This window comes from Cherax quadricarinatus, chromosome 48 (assembly GCF_038502225.1).
Source record: "Cherax quadricarinatus isolate ZL_2023a chromosome 48, ASM3850222v1, whole genome shotgun sequence".
In the NCBI taxonomy this organism is placed as follows: Eukaryota; Metazoa; Arthropoda; class Malacostraca; order Decapoda; family Parastacidae; genus Cherax; species Cherax quadricarinatus.
In genome coordinates, this window is record NC_091339.1 from 29,492,030 (window position 1) to 29,514,302 (window position 22,273).

The 22,273-nt window shown below is 39.7% G+C and overlaps 1 protein-coding gene across 8 annotated transcripts in view; it reads left to right on the plus strand.

The window, feature by feature from the left end:
- Positions 1-22,273, plus strand: part of Snx16 (sorting nexin 16) — a 160,572-nt gene that overhangs the window by 17,085 nt on the left and 121,214 nt on the right. For 7 of the 8 annotated variants that reach the window (XM_070095051.1, XM_070095052.1, XM_070095048.1 and 4 more), the window contains exon 2: positions 13,325-13,570. In XM_070095051.1, coding sequence (XP_069951152.1) covers positions 13,325-13,570 — 246 coding nt within the window. Of the gene's footprint in view, positions 1-4,504; positions 4,528-13,324; positions 13,571-22,273 lie in introns of those variants that run through there. The other variant, XM_070095047.1, reaches the window with a different exon arrangement.

Below are 22,273 nucleotides of genomic sequence, written 5' to 3' on the forward strand. Positions count from 1 at the left end.
TTACTCTTCCTGCTCATTTCTGTTTTTCTACTAAACCTATTCCTGTCCTTATCACCCAAAGTCCCTGGCTTTTCAATATCTACCTCGTTCTGCTTATTACTAGTTCCCCTAGAACTCGTAATATTACTACACTGGGACTTCACTGTTTTCCTGCCAAAACCCATACCACTAACTATTCCTAGTTTAAAGTCCTAACTGCTCCCTCCACTGCAGTTGCCAGTGCTACCACCCCAGACCTAGATAAGTGAACCCCATCCCTGGCATACATGTCATTTCTGCCATAGAAGAGGTCCCAGTTGTCAATGAATGTTACCGCATTTTCCTTAGTATTTGTCCAGCCAGCAATTGACACCAATTGCCCTGGACAACCATTCATTTCCAACTCCTCTCCTTGGCAAAATACCACATATGACAGGGTTCCCACCCTTACTCCTAATTATTTCTATTGCTGACCTATACCTGCTAATCAGGTCTTCACTCCTACGTCTGCCAACATCGTTGCCTCCAGCACTGAGACAGATAATAGGATTGCTCCCATTACCTCTCATGATGTCATCCAGACGGCTAACAATATCCTCCATCCCAGCCCCAGGAAAGCAAACTCTCTGTCTCCTACTCCTGTCCTTCAAGCAGAACGCCCTATCCATATACCTAACTTGGCTATCCCCAACAACAACAATATTCTTACCTTCCATGTTCATCAAGAACTGCAAGAAGCCCCTGTCATGTGCTTTTAACATCCTATGGAGAGGAAGCATGGACATGGGTCATTCCACAGCTGCTAAAAACAACAGACATAGCCCCTCTCCACAAAGGCGGCAGTAAAGCAATAGTGCCAATCTCCCATATCATAAAAATCTTTGAAAGGGTTCTAAGAAGCAAGATCATCACCCATCTAGACACCCATCAGTTACACAACCCAGGGCAACATGAGTTTAGAGCAGGTCGCTCCTGCCTAAAGAAAACTAAAGTCTTTCTTTTTAAATTTAGTAATTTATACAGGAGAAGGGGTTACTAGTCAATTGCTTCTGGCATTTTAGTTGCCTCTTATGACACACATGGTTTATGGAGGAAGAATTCTTTTCCAATTCCCTATGGAGATAAGAGGAAATAAAGAAGAACAGGAAAATAGAAGAAAGCCTGGATGGGTGTGTATATATATGCATATGCATGCACATGCAGTGTGACCTAAGTGTAAGTAGAAGTAGCAAGATATACCTGTTATCCTGTGTGTTTATGAGACAGAAAAAAAGACACCAGCAAACCTACCATCACGTAAAACAATTTCTATTTCACACTCACTTGGCAGGATGGTAGTACCTCCCTGGGTGGTTGCTGTTTACCAATCTACTACCTAGGATTATACACTTATATTTAATTATATTCCGTGACATTTCCTGGTGTGTAGTACATTTTCCTTTTCAGAATATTAATTCCTTCTAAATTACACTAATTACATTTTACTTAAAACAAAAAAAAACAAAATTTATTTCTTTGCAAAAGTTATAATGTGTGATTATATAATTTGTTAGGTACAAAAAAAGCCACTATCATGCCGGGGCATTTCAGGCAGACTAATCGTTATACTAAAGACTGCTTAAGGCTAGATAGATTAAAGAGTGGTAAATTTTAATTATGCATTATTTTAGCTTATTACTATTGTTAACAGAAAGTGTAGAAGACATAGGTTCTCATATGACTTAACACTTTTTAAAAGTCGCATTAAAGATACACTCCTACCCTGTTATATAAACACTATTATCCCCATTCAATTATTACACAAATTGCAGGAAAATTATCAATTTTTTCCACACCATCCTTAGGAATATAGGACTATCAGCAAAATTTGATTATTTCCACTAATTTGAGCTCATTTTCAACCTACTTCTGGTCCTGAAGTCTATCAGAAAATCTCTCTCAGTCATCCATTCTGTCAAATGATGATGATAATAATAATAATAATAATAATAATTGATAATTAATAATAATAGTGCCTGCACTCTGAAGGAGGGGTGTTAATGTTGCAGTTTAAAAAACTGTAGTGTAAAGCACTCTTCTGGCAAGACAGTGATGGAGTGAATGATGGTGAAAGTTTTTCTTTTTCGGGCCACCCTGCCTTGGTGGGAATCGGCCAGTGTGCTAATAATAAAATAAAATAATAATAATAATAATTTTGACAAGTACATGTACAAGGTATACAGGCATAGTCTGCTCAGTGGCAAAATTCACAATTGGTGAATCCATTTTCCCCATAAGAAATAATGGAAAGCCAATTAATGTTTCAGACACCCAAAAGTATTAAAAAAATATTTTTGTTAAAGATTAAATATAAATTTACATACAGAAAACAATGACAAATAAATATAAAGCACTAATAAAATGGATAAATGAACATTTAACATCACACTTACCTTTATTAAAGACTCTTGTTGGCGTATGGCAGACAGGTAGGAGGGGAGAGGAAGGCGAGTTATTATGCTACAATATGACGCTAATATAATCTTGATGGCTTATTTATCTATCACAATTCATCTAATATGACATAATAAACAATATTAATAACATAGAAACATGATACATACTCTAGAATAAGTAAGTTTATTCAGGTATACACAAATACAGTTACATAGATTATCATACATAGCAGCATATGTGTAAAGTACCTAGGATAACCCAAAAAAGTCAGACAGAGTGACTTGTGTCATAATGTATGTGGGCCATTGAGAGAAGCCGTACATATTGGTGGTAGTGGAGGTGGCAGCAGAAGCCACCACCACTATTCACACTTAAACAATATACGTAATTTATAATTAAGAAATATTTGCACTTTGGAGATGTTAGTTTAATTAGATAGTTTGATGGAGGACATGCTGGCAGACGTTTAGGGTGGTGGAAGATAGCAGGGCGGCGCATGTTCAGTGCCCCTATACACCAACAACATTGGAGAGTTGCTTTCGTGTCATTTTTCTATTGCTTAATCGCTAAACTTACTTGCTACGCTGTTAATTCTACACTTTATCGCTAAACTTACTTGCTACGCTGTTAATTCTACACTTTATCGCTGGCTGGCACTATAGCCTTTATCGATACCTGCTGCTTTAGTATCGTACATATAGTAGAATCACTGAATCACTGAAGAAGGCACATTCTCCCCTCTCTCTTCCTCCTCAACTTTGGTACTTTGCTACAAGTTTTTTCTTGAATTCTGTTGTGTTTCTTTCCTTCTTTACCAAAAGGCTGGCACTAGGAGCTTTCTTTTGGCCCATGGTGGCTTATTTAGCAGTTGCACAAAAAACAATGGATTATTACGAAATGTCTCGTATGAATCCGTGGGGTGATGGTCACTCGGTGGTAAACAATGGCATGCTGAGTGTGAATAGTGCAGGAGACTGGCTTTGTGTGCGTGCTGACGGCAGACACCTACCAGACGGTTGCTGAATCACGAGTCCAATCACGAACCGCAAAGCTAAATTTTGGCAAAAAGACTTGCTGAAAGGCAGATTTCATGAAAGGCGCGGCTGCCGAACGGCGGGGGTCCACTGTATATAGAAAGCCACTTGTTATGCAGAGCATTTTGGGCAAATTAGGTCAGTTTTGTCCCAGGATGCAACCCACACCAGCTGACTAACACCCATGTACCCATTTTACTGATGGAGAGCATAGACAGCCGGTGTAAAGAAACACGCCCAGTGTTTCTACCTTCGCTTGGAATTGAACTCGGACCCTTGCCGTGTGAAGTGAGAGCTTTAGCCACCAGGGAACAGGACCTGAACCAACCAATAAAACCATAAAAACCATCCGAGAATGCAGCTGAAGTTTGTTATTTTACATCATACATATTACCTGGAGTTACCTGGAGAGGGTTTTGGGGGTCAACGCCCCCGCTGCCCGGTCTGAGACCAGGCCTTATGGTGGATCAGGGTCTGATCAACCAAGCTGTTACTGCTGGCCGCATGCAAGCTGATGTAGGAACCACAGCCCGGTTGGTCGAGTACTGACTTTAGGTGCCTGTCCAGTGCCTTCTTGAAGACAGCCAGGGGTCTATTGGTAATCCCTCTCATGTATGCTGGGATGCAATTGAACAGTCTTGGGCCCTGGACACTTATTGTGTTGTCTCTCAGTGTACTTGTGGTGCCCTTGCTTTTCATCGGGGGAATGTTGCATCTCCTGCCGAGTCTTTTGCTTTCACATGGAGTGATTTTCGTGTGCAGGTTTGGTACCGATCCCTCCAGGACCTTCCAAGTGTATATTATCATGTATCTCTCTCACCTGCATTTGAGGGAATACAGATCAAGGACCTTCAACTGTTCCCAGTAGTTTAGGTGCCTTATCGTACTTGTGTGTGCTGTGAAAGTTCTTTGTACACTCTCCAGGTCTGCAATGTCGCCAGCCTTGAAGGGGGCCGTTACTGTACAGCAGTATTCCAGCCTAGAGAGCACAAGCAATTTGAAGAGAATCATCATGGGCTTGGCGTCCCTAGTTTTGAAGGTTCTCATTATCCATCCTATCATTTTCCTAGTGGATGAGGTAGGTACATTGTTGTGGTCTTTGAGGGTGAGATTCTCTGACATTATCACTCCCAGGTCCTTCACATTACTTTTCTACTCTATTGTATGGTTAGAATTTGTGGTATATTACCTGGAGTTTACCTGGAGAGAGTTACGGGGGTCAACGCCCCCGCGGCCCGGTCTGTGACCAGGCCTCCTGGTGGATCAGAGCCTGATCAACCAGGCTGTTACTGCTGGCTGCACGCAAACCAACCTACGGGCCACAGCCTGGCTGATCAGGAACCGACTTTAGGTGCTTGTCCAGTGCCAGCTTGAAGACTGCCAGGGGTCTGTTGGTAATCCCCCTTATGTATGCTGGGAGGCAGTTGAACAGTCTTGGGCCCCTGACACTTATTGTATGGTCTCTTAACGTGCTAGTGACACCTGTGCTTTTCATTGGGGGGATGTTGCATCGTCTGCCAAGTCTTTTGCTTTCGTAGTGAGTGATTTTTGTGTGCAAGTTCGGTACTAGTCCCTCTAGGATTTTCCAGGTGTATATAATCATGTATCTCTCCTGCCTGCGTTCCAGGGAATACAGGTTCAGGAACCTCAAGAGCTCCCAGTAATTGAGGTGTTTTATCTCCGTTATGCGCGCCGTGAAGGTTCTCTGTACATTTTCTAGGTCAGCAATTTCACCTGCCTTGAAAGGTGCTTTTAGTGTGCAGCAATATTCCAGCCTAGATAGAACAAGTGACCTGAAGAGTGTCATCATGGGCTTGGCATCCCTCGTTTTGAAGGTTCTCATTATCCATCCTGTCATTTTTCTAGCAGATGCGATCGATACAATGTTATGGTCCTTGAAGGTGAGATCCTCCGACATGATCACTCCCAGGTCTTTGACGTTGGTGTTTCGCTCTATTTTGTGGCCAGAATTTGTTTTGTACTCTGATGAAGATTTAATTTCCTCGTGTTTACCATATCTGAGTAATTGAAATTTCTCATCGTTGAACTTCATATTGTTTTCTGCAGCCCACTGAAAGATTTGGTTGATGTCCGCCTGGAGCCTTGCAGTGTCTGCAATGGAAGACACTGACATGCAGATTCGGGTGTCATCTGCAAAGGAAGACACGGTGCTGTGGCTGACATCCTTGTCTATGTCAGATATGAGGATGAGGAACAAGATGGGAGCGAGTACTGTGCCTTGTGGAACAGAGCTTTTCACTGTGCCTGCCTCGGACTTTACTCTGTTGACTACTACTCTCTGTGTTCTGTTAGTGAGGAAATTATAGATCCATCGACCGACTTTTCCTGTTATTCCTTTAGCACGCATTTTGTGCGCTATTACGCCATGGTCACACTTGTCAAAGGCTTTTGCAAAGTCTGTATATATTACATCTGCATTCTTTTTGTCTTCTAGTGCATCTAGGACCTTGTCGTAGTGATCCAATAGTTGAGACAGACAGGAGCGACCTGTTCTAAACCCATGTTGCCCTCGGTTGTGTAACTGATGGGTTTCTAGATGGGTGGTGATCTTGCTTCTTAGGACTCTTTCAAAGATTTTTATGATATGGGGTGTTAGTGCTATCGGTCTATAGTTCTTTGCTGTTGCTTTACTGCCCCCTTTGTGGAGTGGGGCTATGTCTGTTGTTTTTAGTAACTGTGGGACGATCCCCATGTCCATGCTCCCTCTTCATAGGATGGTAAAGGCTCGTGATAGGGGCTTCTTGCAGTTCTTGATGAACACGGAGTTCCATGAGTCTGGCCCTGGGGCAGAGTGCATGGGCATGTCATTTATCGCCTGTTCGAAGTCATTTGGCATCAGGATAACATCAGATAGGCTTGTGTTAACCAAATTCTGTGGCTCTCTCATAAAAAATTCATTTTGATCTTCGACTCTCAGTCTGGTTAGTGGCTTGCTATAAACTGAGTCATATTGGGACTTGAGTAGCTCACTCATTTCCTTGCTGTCATCTGTGTAGGACCCATCTTGTTTAAGTAAGGGCCCAATACTGGACGTTGTTCTCGACTTTGATTTGGCATAGGAGAAGAAATACTTTGAGTTTCTTTCGATTTCATTTATGGCTTTTAGTTCTTCCAGCGATTCCTGACTCCTATAAGATTCCTTTAGCTTAAGTTCGATGTTTGCTATTTCTCTGACCAGTCTCTCCCTACGCATTTCAGATAGATTGACCTCTTTTAGCCGCTCTGTTATTCTTTTCCGTCGCCTGTAAAGAGAGCGCCTGTCTCTTTCTATTTTACATCTACTCCTCCTTTTTCTTAGAGGAATAAGTCTTGTGCATACATCGAGTGCCACCAAGTTAATCTGTTCTAGGCATAAGTTGGGGTCTGTGTTGCTTAGTATATCTTCCCAGCTTATATCGGTTAGGACTTGGTTTACTTGGTCCCACTTTATGTTTTTGTTATTGAAGTTGAATTTGGTGAATGCTCCCTCGTGACTAATCTCATTTTGTCGGTCTGGGGCTCTGCGCATACATGTCTGAACCTCAATTATGTTGTGATCTGAGTATATTGTTTTTGATATGGTGACATTTCTTATCAGATCATCATTGTTAGTGAAGATGAGGTCTAGTGTATTCTCCATTCTAGTAGGTTCTATTATTTGCTGGTTTAAATTGAATTTTGTGCAGAGATTTAAAAGCTCGTGTGAGTGTGAGTTTTCATCAGAGCTGCCTCCTGGTGTTATTACTGCAACAATATTATTTGCTATATTCCTCCATTTTAGGTGCCTTCAGTTGAAATCCCCCAGGAGCAAGATGTTGGGTGCAGGAGCTGGAAGATTTTCCAGACAGTGGTCAATTTTTAACAGCTGTTCCTGGAATTGCTGGGATGTTGCATCCGGAGGCTTGTAGACTACCACAATGACTAGGTTTTGGTTCTCGACCTTTACTGCTAAAACTTCCACTACATCATTTGAGGCATTAAGCAGTTCTGTGCAAACAAGTGACTCTGCAATGTACAGGCCAACCCCCCCCTTTTGCCTGTTCACTCTGTCACATCTGTATAGGTTGTAACCTGGGATCCATATTTCGTTGTCTAAGTGATCCTTTATGTGGGTCTCAGTGAAAGCCGCGAACATTGCCTTTGCCTCTTCAAGCAGTCCACGGATGAAAGGTATTTTGTTGTTTGTTGCTGGCTTTAGACCCTGTATATTTGCAAAGAAGAATGTCATCGGACTGGTGGTATTGTTGGTACTGGGGGGGGGGATTTTTTTTCCGGCATTAGTATCTGTATCTGTTGGTTTGGAGTGGAGGCCATCGACTGTGGTTCCACTCCAAGAATGACTGGATTTGGTGTACAATTTCTACCATTTCCTGCCAGTTTTTTTTTCCTTCCTGGCACTAAAAATCTCTCCCTCTTGAGTGGCTGTGGCTACTCAGGTTTTCCCATGGCCTGGATGTTTTGTATCTTTTTGTCCCCTTTAGATGGTGTGCCTGTCAATTTAAGTTATAGCACAGTCTTTCCTGTACTGAAAAGGTACACATTTCAGGGTGAAAAAGCTTACAGGAAGGGAGTTTGCATTTTCCTGTTGTCATATGGGCACGGCATTTTCTAGGGTGGTCATAGTTGCACGTCCCATCTGTTTTTCCAGATTTCCCATGTCTGCAGATACCAAGTGCATAGTATGTGCACAGGCTTGGTTTCCGTTTGCCTTGGGTTTCTGTGACTGTATTCCCTGTTGGTGCATGTTTACCTGTCTTATTCCTATCTTCCCTAGCACCAACAATGGAGCTCCCACCAGTTGTTTTTGGTAATATATCCTCACTATTGCTAGTGGAGTCCTCGTGTTTGCTATTTCCTGTTGTATTTCTTGTTTGCAATATTGGTTTTATCTTATCTTTGACTACACTTGTTTCCCCACTACGGCTCCTGTCCCCTATTAGGTCATTTATATGCATTCCTTCCTGCGTATAATTCCCGACTACCTCGACAAAATCTCCAGCTTCACCATTACTGTCTCCCAGGACAGCACCTCCAGCTTCACCATTACTGTCTCCCAGGACAGCATCTCCAACTTCACCATTACTGTCTCCCAGGACAGCATCTCCAGCTTCACCATTACTGTCTCCCAGGACAGCACCTCCTGCTTCACCATTACTGTCTCCCAGGACAGCACCTCCCGCTTCACCATTACTGTCTCCCAGGACAGCACCTCCAGCTTCACCATTACTGTCTCCCAGGACAGCACTATCAGCCCCACATTTACTGACTACCAGGACATCACCTCCAGCCTTACAGTTTCTGACTACATGGCCAGTATCAAGGGCAGTTCCATTCAGCCCAGACTTTTTATGTTCCCATCTGTTGTAGAAAGCTTCCAGGTTGTCTATGAAAGCAGCTTTGATGTTATCCTCTTCTAATACCCTTGTGATTTTAGTCCACAGATTTATCTCCATTGGGCATACCCAAAAACACTTCCCTGTTTTAATACTGCTTGTAGCTAGTTCTTGGATATCTGCACAAGGGGCGTGACACCAATTTATTGCAGACTACACACAGCTTCATAATGATTTGAATGGTTGATTTACTGTAATTCTACTAGCAACCTCTTGAATACTCTATTAATAACCTCTAAAAGTAAAGCTTTAGCTATCTGTATTTCTATTTCTAACTGTACTTTTATATCAGGACAGCTTACTGGAGTACGCTCCTGGAGTTTGTTTTATATTTATTGTTTGTGTTTATAAGGGCGCCTACAACCCCATCCGTTTACAGTCTGCTTTATTGTCCAACGAATCCGTTTGAAACCGGCCAAGGGTTTGACCAGTCGAGGGTTCGGTCCAGTCGAGGGTTCGGTCCAGTCGAGGGTTCGGTCCAGTTTAGGGTTCGGAGCCAGTCTGATCTGATCAGTGGGTCACTTATTTAAAACATACTGGTCGGTGATTTGGGCTAACACGTGAAGAATCTACTGGAAAATTCTACCCGAGTAATATGTTATTTGATTGATACAAAAGTATAACTTGCGTGTTGAAGAAACCGGTGACTGCTGGCAGCTCCTACAGTGACGAACGGTCGAGCCTCAACCCTTGTTTATCAATCGCTGTATCTAGCTTTTCTAGTTTTTCTTTTTGGCCTCCACCACAATAAATGCTATATTATCACTATAGTTGACTGGTGGAAATTTTGGAGGAGGGACACTTTTTCTGTAGTCATAATTGCTTCTCGTTGTGTATATTGTGACTGCTGGTAACTACAGGTTATATGAAATTCACAGTAACGTCTGGTATTTCAAGAAAAAGAAACTAATGAAAGTCACTCCACTCCACTAAGTACCATTATAATACTGGTTAGTTGCTACTACAGCACTGTATTCTGCTATTCACTGGTATCACTAGATTATATGCGAGTACACTAGCAGGCCAGGAAGATTATTAAAAACAGTTGACCTGTGGTAAGTTTCTGGCGACTTCTGGCACCTGCCTCTATAGGCTTATCACTTCATTTACAAATTCACCTGTTTTTAAATGATACTTTAGCCTTTATCATCTATATACTAGGGAGCCACTGTAGTATACATATTTTTAATTTCTTCAAGTTTCCCATATCTGAGTAGTTGAAATTTCTCCTTGTTGAACTTCATATTGTTTTGAGCGACCCATTCGAAGATTTAGTTGATGTCCGCTTGGAGTCTCGCGGCGTCTTCAATGGAGGTCACTGCCATGGTAATCTGGGTGTTATCCACAAAGGAAGATACGGAGCTATGGCTTACATCTCTGTGTATGTCGGAAATATGGATGAGGAATAGATTGAGAGCGAGTACTCTGCCTTGTGGAACAGAGCTTTTTACCATGGCTGCTTGGGACTTTACTCTGTTTACTATTACTCTTTGTGTTCTGTTTGTCAGGAAGTTGTAGATCCATCTACCAACTTTTCCCGTTGTTCCTTTATCACGCATTTTGTGTGTTATTACACCATGGTCACACATGGTCACAGTTTTGTTTTTCCCATCATTCACTGCATGGAGCAGTTTTTTAATACTGTGCACACTCACTGCATAGACCCATTCTATCCTATCTAGGCCAGAATTTACCGCTCACAGCTTATCTGAGTGAGCTGAGCTCATGACGTAGAACTACGTGAGGGGACAGGATCTCAATGATGTAGTTCTATGTGATGGTCACTAAAAAGGTTTAAATCAAATCAAATCAAATCAAAGTTTATTCTCTATAAGGATTACAATGTGGGGTCTACAGATTTTGGTTATTGTGTGGGTTACATGTAATAAAATACAGAGGGGGCCACTAGAACACCTAGCAAGGCTAGGCCTTTTGGGCAAACTTAGATTAATTCTTAACCCTAAATTATTACAAATTGTGGAGTAAGTTGACTAAATACTAAGTGACTAAATACTAGTTTGTGAATTTAGCAATGTGAATGCTTTTGTTTTGGCACAATACATAGTTTCTATATTGGAGTATCACAGGCAAACTTGTGACTAGTTAGGAATCATTATTTTAAGATTAAGATATGTATTTCTGTGCTTATAGTCAAATGGGTGAGCAAGTGAGTGTGTGAACACCAGGTGGTTTTTATGTAGTTAGTTGACAGGGTGTATCAGGGAGATAAGATGTTTTCTAACGGTAGTTTTGAAGGTGATCAATGTGTCTGCAGTTCTAGAGTTTTCAGGTAGGGTGTTCCAGATTTTAGGGCTTTTGACATACATTGAATTTTTGTATGTATAGATTTAGTCGGAAACGGGGAATGTCGTAGAGATGTTTGTGTCTGGTGTTATGCTTGTGGGTCCTGTCACAACTATCAAGAAAACACTTTAGGTCAAGGTTAATATTGGAATTTAAGGTCCTGTATATGTAGATTGCACAGTAGTAAGTGTGGATGTTCTGAACAAGGAGTAAGTTTAGATCTATGAAGAGGGGGGGAGGGGTTGTTGCCAGGGATGGGATTTAGTAATTATTCTTACTGCGGCTTTTTGTTGAGTTATTATTGGCTTTAGGTGTATTGCTGCAGTTGATCCCCAAGCACAAATTGCATAGGTGAGGTATGGATAAATGAGTGAATGGTATAGTGTGAGAAAGGCATTTTGCGGCACGTAGTATCGTATCTTGGAGAGGATCCCAACTGTTTTGGATACTTTTTTTGATATATGTTGGATATGGGTGCTGAAATTCAGGTTGTTGTTAAGGTATAGGCCTAGGAATTTGCCCTCATTATGTCTGGCAGTTAGAGTGCTGTCAGTCTTAATGTTTAGTTGTGCAGCACCTGCTCTGCTACCAAACATTATATAGTAGGTTTTGTCAGTGCTAAGTGTAAGTTTATTGGCTGTCATCCAAGTTGATATTTTGAGCAGCTTCTCATTAACAATGGTGTTGAGGGTGGCAAGATTAGGGTGAGAGATGACATAAGTCGTGTCGTCAGCAAAGAGAATGGGTTTCAGGTGTTGGGATACGTTTGGAAGATCATTGATGTAAATGAGGAAGAGCAGGGGTCCAAGGACACTTCCCTGTGGAACTCCAGTATCAAGTGGCCGTGTTGATGATGCTGTGTCTTTAATGGTGACAAACTGATACCTATTAGTAAGGTAGGATTTGAAATATGCAAGCGCATGGCCTCTTATACTATAATGGTCAAGTTTGTGGAGTAGGATGCCATGGTCTACTGTGTCAAAAGCTTTTCTTAGGTCAATAAAAATTCCTAGTGGATATTCCTTGTTTTCCAATGCTGTGTAAAGCAGATCTAGCATTTTTACAATTGCATCATTAGTACTTTTATTTTTCCTGAAACCAAATTGGCAGGGGTTGAGCATGTTTTGTGCCATTATAAATGAATACAGTCTCCTGTGCACGAGTTTCTCAAAGATTTTGGATAGCAATGGTAAGTTTGATATTGGCCTATAGTTGTTTACTTCTGCAGGGTCACCACCTTTATGTATTGGTGTAATTCTTGCTGTCTTGAGTAGTTTCGGGAAGGTGCTAGTTTCTAGTGACTTGTTGAAAAGTAATGAAATAGCATGCGAAAGGACATGGGCTGCTCGCTTGTACAATAATGGTGGGACATGAGACAGGTTCCTTGAGTTATTTTTAAGTGACTTTATAATCTCAGTGACTTCGGTGGGCTCAGTTGGTACAAGATAGAAGGAATTTGGGAAATTCCCGTCTAGATAGTCCCCGGCATGGGCGTTGATACGTGGGATTTTACTGGCAAGATTAGATCCTATGGTTGAGAAGAAGTCGTTTATCTTGATAGCTGTTTCAGTGGGATGCAGTGGTGTTTCGTTAGGTTTAGTTAGGACAATATTCTTGTTTTTTTTTAGTTTGTGGGTGACCAGAATCTGAGAGAGTGTTTTCCAGGTCTTTTTTATATCTCCTCTTGTATCAGTGAATCTGCTGGAGTAGTACAGTTGTTTGGCTTTCTTTATTACTTTGGTGAGAACTGATGAATAGTGTTTAAGAATATCTTTGTGTATTAAGCCCTGTCTATATTGCTTTTCATATTGGTGTTTCTTATCAATGGATTTCAGAATGCTGCTGGTTAGCCATGGGCAACCGAACCGTTTATTTGTGATCTGTTTCGTTTTTATAGGACAATGTTTGTTGTATAGTCTAAGTAATTTGTTAAGAAAAATGTCTGTCCATTTGTCAATACCATTGGCCTTGGAGAATTCTGTAGGTCAGTCAACAGTCCCTTAATTTTTTATACTTCACTGCTAATTTCATTTTTTTCTGACTCCTTAGGTAGGAGAGAGGCTTCATTCCTCAGCTTTGCTTTCACACTTTAGTTCGATAAATTTGGCAGTATATTTCACTCTAAGAAATTATTTTTTTTTTTTTGTCTTGGCTTTTAATACCTTAACCTTTTTTTAGCCTCTTCACTGGTAACTCCATCACAATGGCTCAACGGTGTGCTGCAGTGTATCGAAGGGTGGCAGCCTCTAGAGAAGGTACACCAACACACTCAAGGACACCATCTCGCAGTACCTCAAGGGAAGCTCTGAATTATGATTCTGTGGCAGATGAAACTAGTAACAGTCATAGGGTTTATAATGATTGCCATGTTCTGATGAATGGTAACAGGAGTAGCAGTTACCTTGCACCCCTTCAAGATGAAAGGTAAATCTGTGGATACTTAAATTTGTATGGTTCTCCTCATTTTTTTTTTTTAAGCTGACCGTCTCCCATCAAGGCATGGTGACCCCCCAAAAAAAAAAAACACTTTCACCATCATTTACACATAATCAATGTCTTTGCAGAGGTGCCCAGATATGACAATTTTAATGTCACTCCAAACAGACAATATCTCAAACCCCTCCTTTACAATGCAGGCATTGTACAGGTCTCCCTCAACATTCGCGAGGGTTAGGGGATCAAGAGCCTCGTGAATGTTGAAAAACCGTGAATGTTTGGTGCCCCAATATATTGTAGGGAAATATAATACAATGCTGCTTCCTTAACTTGTCCAACCATGAACAATCATAAAGTACATGAAAACGTCGTAAATTGTACTAAATACATACGTTATGCCTTAATAACATGTATGTTATTAAATACCACTGCCTCCACCACTGCGAGTCCCTACTACCCTCCCTCCGACCCCCTACAACTGGCAGCCAGCCCTCCCACCACTGTGTGGTGAGTGTTTTGTTTGTTCATTATTTGCTATTAAACTACAGTATAAATAATGTAAACCGATCCCTGACTGCATACTAGAATGGCTATTCGGACAGGTATTGGACGGTGACATCATGTGTTTACTCTTGAACACAGCAAAGAATCAAACATTTCTGCTACTGCTAAAAATAATAATAATAATAATAATAATAATAATAATAATAATAATAATATAATATAATAATAATAATATAATAATAATAATATAATATAATAATAATAATAATAATATAATAATAATAATAATATAATAATAATAATAATAATAATAATAATAATAATAATAATAATAATAATAATAAATACCAGTTGCCATCCTACCAGAAAAGTAAATGTCACTATCGCCGCAAGGTATGGCAACACCGCATACCCAAACAAAAACAGTGGCACACAGCTCTTATTGTAGCGCTCTTAAGTGGTGATATCCAAATTAATCCAGGACCTCAAACTATTGTGCAGAGGCAAAACAGACAGATAAATGACGGCGATAATGATGGTCTAGTAGCTAGGAATGATAACCTTAACTCCATATGTAATGCATACATAGGTCAATTTGAGACAATACAGCCATTATTATCTCAAACACTACCAAACAGGTGCATACACTGTACTAAAGTATGCATGAAAAACAGAAAAGGCACCTTATGTAAAATGTGTAAGGGGTGGGTGCATGATGGATGTATGTACAATGATAACAACAGTGCCAGAATTCATTTTGTGTGTAACAAATGCACTTTGGCATAATTACAATTTAGCAGTGATGACATTGATTTACCTAAATTTAATACAAATGACCCATTGCCATATATTGATGATTATGATTGTTTTATGAAAACAGGCCTTCACTTTATTCATGTCAATGCAAGATCACTTCTTCCTAAATTGGCAGAGATTAGGATTCTAGCTAACAAAATTAGGGCGGCAGTTATAACCATCTCTGAATCTTGGTTGGATGATACGGTGACTGACGACGAGGTCAAAATAGATGGTTACAATATAAAACGCTTAGATAGGAACAGAAAGGGTGGTGGAATATGTGCCTACATTAGAAATGACTTAGCTTACAACCCAAGACCTGATTTAAATAACAATAAACTGGAGATTCTATGGTTTGAAGTGCTGCTTCCTAAGACCAAACCCATCTTAGTAGGAACTAGTTACCGCCCTCCTACCCAGGACCAGTTCTTAGAAGACTTTTCCAGAGTCTTGTCCGGAGTTGAAAACAATTGCGAGACAATAATACTGGGCGACTTCAATATCTGTTTTCAGCAGCAAAATAACGGGCTATGCAAAAGGTATAAGCAAATTCTAGGATTAAATAGTTACACTCAACTAATTAATACTCCAACCCGGATCACACAGTTCTCAGCCACCCTAATTGACCACATACTTTGTAACTGCTCTGAGAACATTAGTCAGTCAGGCATCATTACCACAGGTCTTAGTGATCATTTCATCATTTACTGCACCAGGAAAATCACTAGGGATAGGATAGGCCTACACAGGACAATAAAAATGAGGTCAACTAGAAACTACAGTAAAGAAACACTGGTAAATAGGCTACACAATTGTGACTGGACAGAGATAACAAGTTGCACGGACGTAAACGATGCCTGGGAAAAATTCAAAACAATGTTCACTACTATCCTTGATAATATTGCACCAGTTAAAGAGGTTAGGATTAAACGAAGAACTGAACCCTGGATGAATACTGAGATATTAGATAATATGAAATTCAGAGACCAGCTGCTAAAAAGATTTAAAGCAAACAGACAGGATATTGCAGCACTAAATGAATTCCAAAGGGTGAGAAACAGAGTACAGAGACTTATAAAAGGAGCAAAGGCAAAGCACTACTGCTCAAAAATTGAAGAGTATAAGCATAACCCCAGAAAGCTCTGGTAACAACTAAAACAGTTGGGGTATAGCCATAAGCCAGTAGATAGGTCTAACATAGTACTCACTATCGATAATGAGGTATGCCATGAAACATCTAAGGTGGCAAATTGCTTTAATTCATACTACACATCTGTTGCATCAACACTAGTAAGTAAACTACCAGCTGCATCAAATACCTTTAACACAGACTCTGATAAGTTTCAAACATACTATACCAATAAAGGGGTAACCCCAAACAGTTGTCAACTAGTTAGTGTATCTCATGACTTTATTCAAAAAGAACTAAGCAGGTTAAACCCAACTAAGAGCACAGGCCCTGATACATCCCGTCTAAGTTCCTAAAAGATGGTGCTTCTAAACTGTCAATCCCTATTGCTCACATAAATCTATCAATCACCACAAATACCGTACCGGAGGGATTCAAGGAGGCCAGAGTTACTCCTATCTTCAAGAAAAATAGTAGGTCTGATGTAAGCAACTATAGGCCTGTTAGTATACTCAGTATAATATCTAAAATTCTAGAGAGGGCGGTGTATTCTCAAGTAGTTAACCCTTTCAGGGTCCAAGGCCCAAATCTGGAGTCACGCACCAGTGTCCAAGAATTTAAAAAAAAAAAAATTGTTATTTTTTCTTATGAAATTGTAGAGAATCTTTTTGTGAAGGTAATAAAACAAAAAGTACGAAATTTGGTGGAAAATTGACGAAATTATGCTCTCGCGAATTTTGATGTGTCAGCGATATTTACGAATCGGCGATTTTGCCGACTTTGACTCCCATTTTAGGCCAATTACATTATTCCAATCAACCAAATTCTTAGCTATTTCACTAGTATTACTTCTATTCTATCGATTGAGCACAAGAAATCGCCAAGTCAACTGTTTCAACTACAAAATAAAGTGATCGGAAATTGTTAATTTGGCCAATTTAACACAAAGTTCAAAATATTCCAATTTCAAAATAGGGTCCAGAATGAACAATGTAGGCATTCCTGGCACTAAACTAACATTTCCTCTGTTCATTAGTTATGTTTTGATGCTTTACAAATAAATTCCATTTTGATTTTTTATTCACATAATGAATTTTTATTCACACCAAAAAATAGAAGATTTACTGTTATGCAATACTGTAATAATTGTATAAATATCATCACCATATTTGTGAATGTATATTAGACCCACCAGCTGGTGTGTATTAGACGTGTGAGGTCGTTTGTTTACGCTTGAATATCGGCAAAAATTTAACATTTCTGCTACTTTGAGCTCAGTTTCAAGCCATTTCCAGTGCTAAAACCAATCAAAATCATCTCTATTTCTGTAATGAGACCAAGAAATCGCAAATACAACTATAAAAAACATACGAAAAAACACTGCAAAGTTGCTGTTTTAATCGAAAAATCATGATTTCATTTTTTTTCTCTCATTATACACAGTGTGCTGCAGGATCTGTTTTATGTGGTGCACACATACCACATAGATGTATTCTCTCATATCTAGGCCCAAATGTACCACTCACAGTTTATCAGAATGAGCTGAGCTCATGGCGTAGATCTACGGTTTGGACTCTGAACGTAAAGCCGTAGATCTATGGGACGGACCCTGAAAGGGTTAAGTACCTTAATGACAACAACATATCACTCTCTTATTTACCCCTATCTCACCTATGGAATTTGTGCATGGGGCTCAACAACAAGTAACCATCTCAGAGCACTAATTACCCAACAAAAGGCTGCAGTTAGAATGATAACAAATTCTCACTACAGGCAGCACACTCCACCAATATTCAATACACTCAACCTACTCACCATACAAAACATCCATACTTATTACTGCACCTATTACATACATAGAACACTCAACTCTGATATTAACCCTCCCCTCAAACATCTCCTTGCCAACCTCAACAGAACACATGACCATAACACAAGGCACAGATCACTCTTTGATATTCCTCGTGTCCATCTCACGCTATGCAAAAACTCAATGCACATAAAAGGCCCTAAAATCTGGAATTCATTACCTGTAAATATAAAAGAAACACTACCTGTTTATAAATTCAAGTCTCTTCTCAAAGATCACTTACTCACCCAAAACCAAATAAATACTGAATAACTGAACCTTATAAATTATATATCTTAAATGTTTCTCACAATTATATCACATAAATGTTAAACCTAAAACCCAATCTAACTTTATTATTTTTTAAATACACTACCTAACAGAATACTCCATTCTACTGAATTTATAACAATGCATGCAACCATATGACCTGTCTTTGTAATACTCACTTGTGCTTTATAGTAATCAGTTTACATTAATGTTTTTCACTGATTTCATCATTGCTTAGTTAATCTTAAGTTAATTTTAAGCCAGCCCGTAATGCTATGCATAGTATAAGTGGCTTTGGCATGCTGCTCTTATCTGTATTTTTTTTGTACCTCTGTAAGTGTGCTCAAATTATAAATAAATAAATAAATAAATAAATAAACATTCTCCATAGCTATCAATCGGGCTTTAGAAGATCCTACTCAACCGACACCTCCCTTATTAATCTGATGGATTACCTGAGAACTGAAATGTCAAAGGGGAACCTCATAGGTATGGTAACCTTAGACCTGCAAAAGGCCTTCGATACTGTCAACCACAATATATTATGTAATAAACTTCAAGCTATCGGTATAGGTTCTGTAGACTGGTTTAAGTCCTACCTTAGCAACAGGAGACAGATAGTCAAAATCAACAAAACAGAATCAGAACCCCTGCCGATAACATGTGGAGTTCCCCAAGGTAGTATTCTGGGTCCCTTATTATTCTTATATTATGTCAATGATATGCCTATCAGTGTCAAGTGCAAACTCCTACTGTATGCAGATGACAGTGCTCTGTTAGTGTCAGGTAAAGACCCACAAGATATTGCTAATGTTTTAACACTGGAACTGGAGTCCTGCAGCAAATGGTTAGTAGACAACAAACTATCATTACACCTAGGGAAAACTGAAGCCATTCTCTTTGGCACGAAACATAAACTGAGAAGGGTAAATAACTTTAATGTTCAATGTAATGGGGAGCCCATCACTTTGGTTTCATCAGTAAAATATTTGGGAATTCCCTTTGACCCATGCATGTCAGGAGAATTGATAGGGAACAGTGTAGTAAAGAAAGCGAATGCCAGACTGAAGTTCCTGTATAGACAAGCACAGTGTCTACCTACTGAGGCTCGCAGGACCCTATGTCTAGCCCTTATACAATGCCATATGGATTACACTTGCTCTTCATGGTACTCTGCCTTGACAAAAAAACTGAAAGATAGACTGCAAATCACCCAGAACAAAATCGTAAGATTCATCCTGGGGGTGGGACCAAGAGAACATGTAGGCCAGGATGAATTACAGCAGTTGGATATGCTGAATGTTGAAGACAGAGTAAAACAACTGAAGCTAAATCATGTTTATAAAATTGCTCACAAACAGTGTCCAGAATATCTTGCTGTCAATTTTGTCAAGGTTGGGAACCAAAGCAATCATCGCACTAGGGGGAGAGAGCACAACTTTGTAGTAGCCACAGTCATTGGCCAGGCTTCAAACACCTTTTATTGTACAGCAATAAAGGAATGGAACAGACTACCCACACATGTCAAAGCCAGTCATAGCATGAACCAGTTCAAGAAGAGTGCCAAAAGGTGTCTGATGAGTGTAGCTACAGAAAGGGAGGGGAATGATTTTCTATTTTTTATCTAACATACGTGTAAATTTTACCTTATTCCTAGTAATGACCCTCGTATTGTAGATAGTCTTAATGACCCTCGTGTAGTAGATAGTCTTTTTAGTATGATAATAAGATGTTATCTTCATTGTAGAATAATAAGAAAATATTATAACCTTTATATTATAATAATAAGGTAAAAGGACCCCAATGGAAATAAGTCACTCTGTCTGACTTTTTTGGGTTCTCTACACATATGCTGCTATGTATGATAATTCTATGTAACTGTATTTGTGTATACCTGAATAAACTTACTTACTTACGATAGAATTGAAGAAGGAAATTGTACAAAAATACGAGGGTTGAAGCAATGGTGAAGAAAGTGGTTGACGCAGCCTCAGTGTGGCTTTGTTTATGCTGGAGTGAGTATGAGTCTCCGTGCTCTTCCAAACATTTCACAATAATTCATTGTATTTGGTGCTTGCTTGTAGATTGAGTGTGACTGGAGTGGTTGAGGCAGTGGTAGAGGCAGTGATAGAGGCAGTGATAGAGGCAGTGATAGAGGCAGTGATAGAGGCAGTGGTAGAGGGACTGCCTCTATAACTGCCTCTATCACTGCCTCTACCACTGCCTCTACCACTGCCTCTACCACTGCCTCTACCACTGCCTCTATCACTGCCTCTATCACTGCCTCTACCACTGCCTCTACCACTGCCTCTACCACTGCCTCTACCACTGCCTCTATTTATTTATTTATTTATTTATAATTTGAGCACACATACAGAGGTACAAAAAAATACAGATAAGAGCAGCATGCCAAAGCCACTTATACTATGCATAGCATTACGGGCTGGCTTAAAATTAACTTAAGATTAACTAAGCAATGATGAAATCAGTGAAAAACATTAATGTAAACTGATTACTATAAAGCACAATTGAGTATTACAAAGACAGGTCATATGGTTGCATGCATTGTTGTAAATTCAGTAGAATGGAGTATTCTGTTAGGTAGTGTATTTAAAAAATAATAAAGTTAGATTGGGTTTTAGGTTTAACATTTATGTGATATAATTGTGAGAAACATTTAAGATATACAATTTATAAGGTTCAGTTATTCAGTATTTATTTGGTTTTGGGTGAGTAAGTGATCTTTGAGAAGAGACTTGAATTTATAAACAGGTAGTGTTTCTTTTATATTTACAGGTAATGAATTCCAGATTTTAGGGCCTTTTATGTGCATTGAGTTTTTGCATAGCGTGAGATGGACACGAGGAATATCAAAGAGTGATCTGTGCCTTGTGTTATGGTCATGTGTTCTGTTGAGGTTGGCAAGGAGATGTTTGAGGGGAGGGTTAATATCAGAGTTGAGTGTTCTATGTATGTAATAGGTGCAGTAATAAGTATGGATGTTTTGTATGGTGAGTAGGTTGAGTGTATTGAATATTGGTGGAGTGTGCTGCCTGTAGTGAGAATTTGTTATCATTCTAACTGCAGCCTTTTGTTGGGTAATTAGTGGTCTGAGATGGTTACTTGTTGTTGAGCCCCATGCACAAATTCCATAGGTGAGATAGGGGTAAATAAGAGAGTGATATAGGGCCAGGAGGGCTGATTGTGGAGCATAGTACCGTATCTTCGATAGTATGCCTACAGTCTTGGAAATTTTCTTAGAAATTTGTTGTATATGTGTATGAAATTTGAGTCTATTATCAAGGTGGATTCCTAAGAATTTTCCCTCTGTTAGCTTTGTGATAGGTGATCCGTTTATCATTATGTTAAGAGGGACATCTGTAGCTCTGTTACCAAACTGAATGAAGTAGGTTTTGTCAATGTTTAGTGTAAGTTTGTTAGTACTCATCCAGGTAGATATTTTCTGTAATTCGGTATTTACAGTATTGGCTAGCGTGACTGGGCTCGGGTGGGAGAAGACGTATGTTGTGTCATCAGCAAATAGTGTGGGTTTGAGTAATTGCGAAGCATTTGGTAGGTCATTTATGTATAGGAGAAAGAGAAGAGGGCCAAGGACACTTCCCTGTGGGACACCAACTGTAATTGGTTGTGCAGAAGAGTTTGCCCCATTTGCGTACACATATTGGCTTCTGTTGCTGAGGTATGACTTGAGGTAGTTGAGGGAGTGCCCTCTTATACCATAGTGTGACAATTTTACGTGGAGCAAGTCATGGTCAACTGTATCAAAAGCTTTACGTAAGTCAATGAAGATCCCCAGTGGGACTTCTTTTTTCTCTATTGCAGTGTATATATGTTCTAGCATGTGTATAATAGCATCATTAGTATTTTTATTAGGCCTGAATCCAAATTGGCAGGGGTTGAGTATGTTTTGGGAGATAAGGTAGGAGTAGATTCGTTTATGAATTAATTTTTCGAAGATTTTTGAGAGAGGGTGTAAGTTGGATATTGGCCTATAGTTATTCAACTCTGTTTGGTCTCCTCCTTTGTGGATCGGGGTGACCCTTGCTATTTTGAGTACTGTAGGGAAGGTGGAGGATTCAATGGATTTGTTAAAGAGTGTTGCAATGATTGGTGATAGCAC